Here is a 9,669-nt window from a genome sequence, read left to right as displayed (position 1 = left end):
TAGAAAGAGCCTCCCATTTTACCCTCCTCCCACATCCAGTAAAAAGGGAGAGCCAGAAGTGCAGATAATAACTCTTTATTGTTTTATTTTGATTCTGACTGTATGGAGGTACGTAGAAGAGAAGAGGTGGAGCTGACCTCCACGGATTCAGGGTGAACCTCTTTGGCCATTTCCATGGCCAGCTCTATCTCTGCCTGGGCTTCATACAAGGCCTTACTTTCATGGAGAGATGTGAGATACAGCCCACCCGACCCTAGAAGCACTATTGCTCCCAGAATCATGAAGAGGGCCTCAGCCACCCAGGGTATTTCCTCAAATAACATAGACCCCACTCCCAGAAACAACAGGAGCAGCCCCAGGCTAAATAGGTGACCAGTAGAGTAAACCCACTGGCGGGCTCCAGCCAGGCCCAGCCCCATCTCTGTCCAAGCCTCATGCAGCACACCCATCAATGATGCCTGTGTTTCTGCATCTGAAATAAAGTGGACATCAGTCAAAGATACAAGGAGGGAGAGGGAGAGAGAGAAATCTTTGGTCTAGAGATGTGTCACAGTGGGAATGAACAACCCCAAAGGGACCAAGAGTGACTCACCACGTGTCGGCTCACGATTCTGCTCAGTGAGAACAGGCCTTATAGACAGTGTGGCCATTAGTGCCTCATGATCAGAAAGGGGAATGCTTCGACCAGTTGTGTCACCAGAGGCATTGCCTGTGGTGGTTGTGAGGGTTTCACAAGTGATGCGGAACCCAGAAATAGCCTAGAAAAGTAACAGCCAGAGATAAACCACTCAAAGTCCCCCAACAAATCCATTCACTTGTAGGTTAGTGTCCTTCAGACTCAAGGTAACAGACAAAAAAGAGAACACAGGGTGGTGAGAGATGTTGGGGGGATGGGCCAAAGAGAGGCCTGACCTTGAAGAGGATGTAGTCAATGCGAACTCCTCTGGGGAAACGCTCCATCTCACGAGGGTTGACGAAACAGTTGTTGGGCACCATGGTGCTGCCATCCTCACACCCCTAAAGTAAGAATGTGTTCAGTGCTTATGAACTAGAGGGCGCAGCTGACTCAGGATGGGGAGGAACGAGGAGTACACAGGATATAGCAAGGTGTGGCCAGAAAAAGGATTTGGAATCAAGAGGAAAATGAACATCACAACAAAAGACTTACCTGGAAGTCTTGGGTCTCAAGGTAACAATCTTCCAGGCCTATCCACTCCCTTATGAGACGGTAACCTATGTCTCCTGGGTGTGAATTGAGATCCCCACACAACAGAACCACATCGGCTTTTCTGGAAGTATGGCTAGGAGAACCGGAGCATGGTGAGAAGTAGGAACTTCTCTCCTCTGTAGCTCAGAGCCCCCCAAACATGCTTCAGCCTTCTCAGGTTCTAGACTCGGACACATGGGTGGGAGCTTAATAGGGTCAATAATGAGCACTCCCTGGGACTCCCCATCCCCCCAACTCAGGGTACAGGCAAGCCCATGAGCCCAACCCCCTCTATGCTCCACCCCTGCTTCCCCTATCCTGCTCAGTCCAAGTACCACAGCTCACACACTGGATGAACTGAGCCAGTTCCCAGGCCTGGGCCACACGATGGGCAAGGTAGTAGTCATGTTCTCGATTGTACTCAGCGTGGAGCTGAGGGCCAGAGAGAGAAAGAGAGAGAGAGACAGACAGACCATGTCGAGCTACTCTATGTCCTCTTGGGAGGGAGGGAAATACAGAAAAATAAGTAGCTAGAACCCTTCTCCCTACAAGTTTTCCAAGAAAACCTGTGGGATTCTTTCCTCCCCAGGAGGTTCTGCCACTGAACCTACTACATAGAACCGGAAAAGCATCTGAGAAACAGCATTTTATCTCATTGTTGGCCTTGCCTTGCCCCGCTGCTCTGGGGTTGTTACTCACATGAGTCACATAGACATTGACCAGTATCCCACAGATCTCCAGCACCAGCATGCCAACAGCTTTGCCACAGAACCAGTCTCCATGATGTATCTGGAGGGAGGAGGTGCATAAGAGGGGAATCTGAAATGCAGTATTGTTCCCTCCCCTGCACTCAGCTTCATCTCAGAACCAGTCTCATTTCCCCCAAAATGACACAAGCAGGGGATTAGGATTAGATCTCAAACCTGGAGTCCACACATAGATTTGATAAAGCCTGTCCCTATGATTTCAGGGTTCCTTCTCTGGGGCTCCTTACTGTAGAGATAATTTAATCTCATTTTATAAGGTAGAGAACTAAGGGTGAAAGATCACACAGGGCAGTAAAGGAAGAGTCCACATTTGAACCCAGGCCTTATAACTGAGTCTCCAACCAGTACCCCCTCTCTCAGAACAGGCTGCTTTTACTCCTCATTAAACTTTCCTGTGAGGTCCCCTGGATCCCTGAGTAAAGTGTTCCTTCCTTTTACTGATACTGCCCATAATTACTTCTTCCTAGTGGCATTTTCAAATGATACACCTGTGCTCTCTGGACCAAAGATATTGATCCATTCTTCCAATCCCAAATTCACTGGAAGACAACACTCTCCACAGTTAGATGTAATCAAATAACTAGCTAATCAACTTTTATCCCTCCTACTAAGGGACAAACAAGAAAACACAAAATTGTAAGAACAGTTCCCATCATTAAAAAATTGGGATAATTAAATCCAGGACATAGATTCACCTTTCCCTCCTCTCCCTGCCCCCACCAAGTTGATAGCCTGTTCTTTATATCCCACTATCCCCTGCAGGGGGGAGCAAAATATGGGGTGGGAGTAATATAAGGGGCTTGCCCAAGCCCACACAAACTATCTTAGCCACCCTCCAAGAATCAAATTTGGGAAGAGTGGGAGGGAAAGGCAAAGGGGCTTGCTTACCTTGTAGGGATAGCCATTGAGGCTGTAGGTATGCTGGAAGATTTCCTGGATTGGGTGTTTGGAGAAGACACAGAGGCCACTACCGATGAATCCGCTGAAAGCCACATCCTGCTCAGTGACCAGGGAGAAGGGGCCCCACTCCCATTCCCAACCCTTTCTCCCTCTTGTGCTAGAATATTGTGCCCATCACAACCCCTGGACAAAACTCAAGGCCATGATTGTGTGGGGGTGGTGATAAGACAGCAAAGAGGAGCCACAGCAGGGAACACTCTTCTTTTGTTCCTTTCCCTCTACCTCCTCCCACACCAAATTGTGAGGATGGGAAAAAAGGGGGCAGGAGGGATACCATGAACTCAGGAGATCCCTGGGGGTTTCTTACCTTCGGAAATAGTGGGCCCAAGTGTAGTTGGGCAGCAATTTCTGTCTCAGTGATTCAAAGTCCCGTTCACTCCACACCTGAGGATGACAGGATGGTGGTGGCCCCTAGCATAGAGCAGTTTTCCCCAGACCCTCAGCTTCCCTGACCCCTTCCCTTCAAGCACCTCACACTCACCTCCTGCAACAGGGCGAGGTCAAAGTTTTTCTGGTTCAATAAGTCCCCCAGATGCTGCACCCTGACCTGCCGATGCTTGCTTATGTAGGGAATAGCCCTGGGAAAGATAAGAAAGTGGTTGTGAATAGGGGGGAGGGTGCCTGGAGATGGTGGCTTTTAGACTTCTTCTGCTGTGAAGTGGCCCATTTTCCCAAAAATGACACATGCCAAGAGCAAGCAGTGTATTAGGATTAGATCTCAGACTTGGAGTCTATGGATAGATTTCAGAGTCTCTGAACTTGGATGTGAGAAAAAAAATCACATCTTTATTTTCACTAACCTATAACTGAAATTTGGCTATTTCCTTCAATTATTTAACACTATAGATGGACCAGAATTTAAGAATATCTCCAAAGGATCAAGCTGTTTCAATTGCTCTAGCACAATTCTCTATCCACAGGGCAAAGAAAATAGAGACAGTAGGTTGAAAATGTTTTTATTTCAAAGTAAAATGACAACTTATTGTATTAATCGATGTGCCTGGTCCTTCTAGTGTTAACAATATGATTCTGAGAAGAGATCCCTAAGATTCACCTGGCTATCCAAGAGGTCCAGTAGGTAGTAAAGATCAAATGAATCATGTCTAACAGGCTCTGCAAGCGTTAAATCGCTACACCGGCTGCAGTTATGACCAAAGCTAAGTGTCCCTGCTCGAGATCCTCGCCCAGGTATGAGGGAAGGGGGGAGGGAGGGTGTGTGGAGACAGGACGTCATCCTTGAAAGACATTGCCCCACCTCCAACCACCCGCACAGGTTTTTGCACTGCGCAGAGACAAAGGACATTCACCAGTCAAGTGCCACCCCCGTTTTGCCCCCTCCCTTATCTCACCACCACCCCCCATCCAGGTTTCTGCACCACGAAGACACAAGGAATATTGTCAAGCTTTTCTCAAGCCCTCACCCCCGTCTAACTCCCCCACCCCAATTTAGGGTTCGATACCACAAAGAAACTATACATCTGTCCAGAATACATCTACAAGCTCTCCTCTGTGGCCCTCCTCATTCGGGACTTTGCACCGAGCCAAGACAAAGGGCATACATCCTACCAGGTCTTCCTACGTACCCCACCCCACTGCAGACAAAGGATTTACTTCTGTCAGGTGCTCCTTCCCCCTCTCCTCCCGGGCTTGGCACCGCAGAAACGAAGGCTATACATCTGTCAGTTCCACCCCCCCCCTCCCACACACACATGCCCTCCTCATCCAGGATTTCCACGGAGACAAAGGCTCTACATCTATCAGGTCTTTCTGCGCACCCCCCTTCCATCCAGGCTTTTCGAAGTGACAAAGGATTTACAACCGTCGTGTCTTCCTAGGCACCCCGCAGAGTCAAAGGACATACATCTGTCGGGTCCTCCGATGCCCGCCCCACCCCAGCCCCCTTCCAGGCTTTTGCATCCCGCGTTGTCAAAGGATTTCCCTCGGTCGGGTGCCCCCCCCAGCCAGGCTTTTCCACCCCGTGAAGGGACCAGGGCCGTCTGCCTGCCCATCCCCGGCCCCTCACCAGCAGTTGAGGCTGAAGACCTTGAGGCGCACGGCGGAGCCGGTGACGGGCTCCATGGTTAGCCGACCTGCGCTGCCTCGATCCCCCCGGAGCTCCCTTAGGACGGCGGCTTCGTGCAAGGATCCTGCCAAGCCTGCGGAGGAGGAGGGCGGGAGTAGCACACAGGTGGCCCCCGCCCCCGCCCCCCCAAGGACCGAGGCGCTCCCTCCACAGCCTGATCTCCCCCGAGGAGTGACCTCGGGCAGCTTCTAGACGAGACGCTGCGCGCTGCGAAGGGGGATGGGGCCGAGGGGGATGGGGCCGAGGGGGATGGGGCCGAGGGGGACGGGGCCGAGGGGGACGGGACCGAGGGGGACGGGGCCGAGGGGGACGGGGCGGAGGGCCGGGCCGAACCCCTTCCAGCTGGAGCCCTCGCAGCCTCTTCCTTCCGCGCTGCACCGCACCCGGAGCCTGGTCGGGGCCGCGCCGAGCTGCCGCAGACTTGGGGGGGGGGGGCGTGGAGGAGACGTCGGCGCGCGCGCAGGGGGCGCCCCCAGCCCAGCCCCCGAGAGGGAGGAACCGAGAGCGCGCGCCCCGGGCTCCCCCCGCCCCCACTCCGCTCTTGCGCTCCCCGAACTCTCCTTCCCCCCGGGGGCCCTCGCGCGCTGCCGCCTCGGCCCCGCCCCCTCGCCTGCCCTCGTTACCTAGGCAACCGTCTACGGAACCTTCGCTCCCCAGCTGCCCGAGGCCACGAGTGCGAGTCGCGGCCGGGTGAGGAAACCGATCGGCGGTCAGGCCGGAAGGGAGACCGGCTGAGCAAAATAGGAAGCTGGCGGTGTGAATAAACGCCCCTTGGGGACCTTCCTAAATGTCATGTGAGGGCGCGTGGGCGGGTCGCCTCGGACCGCCGAGGGCTGGCATGGAGGCGGCTGAGAAGAGCTCACAATCCGCCCCCCCGCGGCCGCCGCCGTTGCCATGGGGACGGCCCTCTGTTTGGTGTCTCGGCCCGGAGAGCGAGCGGCCGGCTCCGGGCCTTGGGGAGGCGGGCGGGCAGGCGCGAGAGGGTCATGGAGAGGCGGCCCCCCCGCCAGCCCTCGGCCCCTCACCCCTGCCCCAGTTTGAAGAGTCCGCCAGAGGTGCTGCTCCAGCTGAAGGTGGTGGGGCTGTTCAAGGGTATCCCGTTCCAGGTGGCGAAGTGCACAGCGGAGGTAAAAGAGCCGAGGTTCCGAGGGGGGCACCTGTGGAGGGGGGCGGGGCGAGGGGCAGAGCCCCCGCGAGCCGAACCCCGACTCTAGATCTGTCAGGCGAGGAGCGAGCCCCAGGGAGCGTCCTTCCCCCGTTTTACACTGGCGAGATAACGCCACTCGGGACGTGGGTCGTGACTGTCCTTTTTAGGGTCAAGATTAATGCCGGAGGTACAAGTGTTACTAGAGGGCCACCTGGGCACCTTGCTGCCCCGGGATGATCAGGGGCCGGGCGTGGGCCGAGCGCTTTATCCGTGTGACCCCCCTGGAAGCTCGCACCGACCCCTGTGAAGCGTGGGAATGCTTGCTGTGAAGGTCAGACGTTGTCGTGTTGTAGAGGAGCACAACAGGGTTCTCACCTCCTGGTCCCGGTGGGTTTGGGCTTGAGGTCATGACCCTGTATCTACTTTGAAGCCGAAACTGAAGTACTTGGGCCCCGGGATGAGAAGAGGGAGGGTTGATGTTGGGAAAGAGGGACGGCTGAAGATGACATGCATACATAGTGTCATGGACACGAGGAACATGAACTTGGACAGACAGTGTGAGACAGGAGAGGACAGAAGGGTCCGCCTGCTCTGGTCCTTTGGGTCAAGAAGACTCTGACACAGATGACCTACATTCTTTATATGTTGTTGGCACATAGTTGCTTGCATTAGATGGGGAGCTGCTTGAAGGCAGGCACCGGTTTGGGGTGTCTAAGTTTCCCCGGGACTTAGCTTAGTACCTGCTACACATGGGTGCTTAATAAAAAGGTAGTTGACTTGACTGAAGTCCCTTTCAGTTTTAACACTATGGTGATATTATGAACTTCTCACTGGACACCCGTAGAAAATGCCAACTTTAAGATTTTTTCTTCCCTCACTGCCTCCTGGAGGAGGATTTGGGGAAAGGGTGGCAGCCGGGATTTGAAATCCAAAAGGTAACAGATTTTCTGGGGCCTGTGGGATGATTTTCTGGCTCTTTAACCTTCTTCCTTGGGTTCAGAATGTCCTTAGTGAAGAACAGGAAGGAGCCACTGTGCCAAGCAAACACCCGGGGGCTTTGGTCAGCTTTGGAAGCAGTGACCTGCTAGTTCCTGTCTTGTTAAGAATCATAAAATAAAGTTTGAGTAGCTCAGAAGTGTGCTGGTAGATGTTTAATAGTTCTCCCCCCTCCCACAAAAAAGGTTATATGCACAACACAAGTAAAAGTTTAACCTGAATTATTGACATTTTCTCCATCATTTTCCTAAGTCTGGACAGTCAACAACAATAAATCAAGTCCAGATTTGCAGCTTTTGAGGTGTAAAAATGTCCACCCTGCAAGTTTTATGATCGGCTCCCCAGCTAGTCTGAGCAGGCTCCTGCTCTTTGGAAGTACAGCTTCCAGGAGGCAAGAGGTCAATCGATACACATTTAGTAAGTACTTTCTAGGTGCCAGGCAATGTGCTAATAATGGAGGGGATACAAAAAGAGACAAAAGACCGTTCCTGCCTTCCACAAGCTTAAAATCTGAAGAGAGACGACATACAAACAAACATAGAGAAAGCAAACTATGGACAGGATAAATGAGAGATAATTAACACAAGGAAGGCACTGGAATTAAGGGATTGTGGGGAAGGCTCCCTGAAGGGCTTGGGATTTTATTTGAGATTTAATGGAAGCCAGGGAAGTCAGTACTTGAAGTGGAGGATGGAGTGTTCCAGGCATGGGAGAGAGTGCCAGGATCAGAAAAATGAAACATGTCGAATAGTAAGTGATGGGCAGTGTGATATTCTGGAGAATCTTTTATTTGGAGTCAAAAGATCCAAGTTCTAATCTTACCCCTGCTACTGCTACTTTGTGTGACCATGGGCAAGTCACTTAACTTCTGTGGTAGGAGGAGAGTAGAACTCAAAAGTTCTCCTTTCTAGCCAAATCTAGCTGTAGTGATCCCTAGTATCTTTTTCAGCCCTAAATAATCATTCATTTTATAGATAAAGAAGCAGAACTGGAATTACAAACCCCCTCTCTTCCCACTCCCACTATTGGCAGTCCTTTCCTCTTTCCTCTAGTTAAAAGGAAGGGCTATTAAGATTCAAAAAAGATGGAGGTTAGGAGTGGGAGTGGTAGAAGATTTGGCTTGATTTTAAACCAGGCCCATTTTCCAAAAAAAGATGAAAAAGAAATGTTTAAGGTAAAATATTCATATAGAGATACTTAGCTTTATGCCCCCAAAATAATTTCTAAAAACTGTGATTTTAGGGAACAATTTTATATGAAGTCTCTAGCAATCACTGCCTCTGAATCAAGACATTAACATTTTAGCAAACAAAAAAAAACCAGCTAAAATAAGCTGCTTTTGAGACAAAGCACATTTTCATTCATGAGAGCAGAAGAAAATAAAGTGAAAGACAATTAAGAAACAGACCTCTCTCGGATCCAGGATTCAGAGGCAAAATGTAAGTAAAGATAGTACTGTCCTAAATCTGAATAGATTACAACACACTTAAGATTTGGTATTAGAAAGATGTTTGACATAGGACAGAATACAAAGCAGGCTGAGGATTCTCTCAGATCTTTAAACCCTAATCACCCAGCATCATAAAGGAAACATTTTAATTAACCTGTGGCACCTTCAGAGGGTTGCTATAGGAACCCAATTGGTTTTGACCTTTGAGTGCTTTATAATGCTGTGCATCATATGTTGTGTTATATTACAGTCTCAGGCTTCTCTTACTTCTTTCTTGTTTCAAATTCCTCTGTGTTCTGTGGTGCATGGAGAGGAGTGGGAAGTACTTGTCTGGAAACAGACCAAATCCAGAAGCAGACATGAAAGGTGGTTGTAGTCTGGCAAAGTTGCTGTCTTCAGACATTTGTGAAAAAAAAAATGAAACCTCAAAAGGAGCAGTAAACTGTATCAAATTGCATTAAATAGATGTTCAGTTCAAATATGTATTAAGCACCTGTGTGCAGAGCACGGTTCCAGGTAGGACACTTATGGTGGACCGCACCCTAAAGGTACATAAAGAAAGGCAAGAACGGTTCCTACCGTCAGAGAGATCCTAATCTAATGGGGCAGACGAGATGGAAATAAGTATGAGGCAAATACTCATAGGCTGGAGATAATGTCAGAGGGAAGTCACTAGCAGCAAGAGGAAAGGGAAATTCCAAGGGGTGGGATTTGAGATGAGTCTTAAAGGCAGGAAAAATGGTGCACATTGCTAATAATTAGGGAAATGCAAATTAAAGCAACTCTGGGCTTCTACATCATAGCCGTTATGTTGGCTGGGATGACAAAAAAAGAGTGACAAATGATGGAGGGACTTCAGGATAACAGGGTCGTTGGTATTGGTGGAGCTGTGAATTGGTCCAGGTGTTCTGGAAAGCATTTTGCCATTGAGGTTACAAAGCTATGCTTTCCTTGATACCTGGAACTAGGCCTACCTATACCTCAAAGAGCGGGAAAGGGCACATATAACAGCTAGCATTTACATAAGGTTTTAAGTTTGCAAGCCGCTTCATGCTTATG

At 50.4% G+C, this 9,669-nt stretch overlaps 2 protein-coding genes across 7 annotated transcripts in view; one reads left to right on the top strand and one right to left on the bottom strand.

Annotated features, from left to right (window-relative positions):
• Positions 1–59: 59 nt before the first annotated feature.
• Positions 60–5,723, bottom strand: SMPD2 (sphingomyelin phosphodiesterase 2). Of its 2 annotated transcripts, none has more exons than XM_072643029.1 (11): positions 5,641–5,723; positions 4,958–5,090; positions 3,416–3,512; positions 3,242–3,318; positions 2,863–2,956; positions 1,907–1,996; positions 1,557–1,639; positions 1,169–1,301; positions 913–1,017; positions 593–758; positions 60–472 (listed from the first exon to the last, which is right to left on the bottom strand). In XM_072643029.1, the coding sequence occupies exons 2-11, from the start codon at positions 5,011–5,013 to the stop codon at positions 84–86; spliced, it is 1,290 nt and encodes a 429-aa protein (XP_072499130.1). In that variant the 5' UTR covers positions 5,014–5,090; positions 5,641–5,723; the 3' UTR covers positions 60–83. The 2 variants fall into 2 exon arrangements, with proteins under 2 accessions (XP_072499130.1, XP_072499129.1); XM_072643028.1 differs by lacking the exon at positions 5,641–5,723 and adding an exon at positions 5,351–5,431.
• The window catches only part of PPIL6 (peptidylprolyl isomerase like 6), a 49,011-nt gene continuing 44,973 nt past the window's right edge, over positions 5,632–9,669 (top strand). For 2 of the 5 annotated variants that reach the window (XM_072643032.1, XM_072643030.1), the window contains exon 1: positions 5,909–6,144. In XM_072643032.1, coding sequence (XP_072499133.1) covers positions 6,004–6,144 — 141 coding nt within the window. In that variant the 5' untranslated portion in view covers positions 5,909–6,003. Of the gene's footprint in view, positions 5,708–5,908; positions 6,145–9,669 lie in introns of those variants that run through there. The other 3 variants (XM_072643034.1, XM_072643031.1, XM_072643033.1) reach the window with 2 other exon arrangements.

The sequence above is a fragment of the Notamacropus eugenii genome, chromosome 2 (assembly GCF_028372415.1).
Source record: "Notamacropus eugenii isolate mMacEug1 chromosome 2, mMacEug1.pri_v2, whole genome shotgun sequence".
NCBI classification, from domain to species: Eukaryota; Metazoa; Chordata; class Mammalia; order Diprotodontia; family Macropodidae; genus Notamacropus; species Notamacropus eugenii.
The sequence above is the reverse complement of the archived record's forward strand: the minus strand, read 5'-3'. Positions and strand labels throughout refer to the sequence as shown.

Coding starts and splice junctions, on each gene's coding strand:
- SMPD2 (XM_072643029.1), bottom strand. CDS start 5,013: ATGGAGCCCGTCACCGGCTCCGCCGTGCGCCTCAAGGTCTTCAGCCTC. Junction 1,640..1,906: donor TCAATGTCTATGTGACTCAT/GTGAGTAACAAC, acceptor TCTGGCCCTCAG/CTCCACGCTGAGTACAATCG. Junction 1,302..1,556: donor GAACTGGCTCAGTTCATCCA/GTGTGTGAGCTG, acceptor CGGTTCTCCTAG/CCATACTTCCAGAAAAGCCG.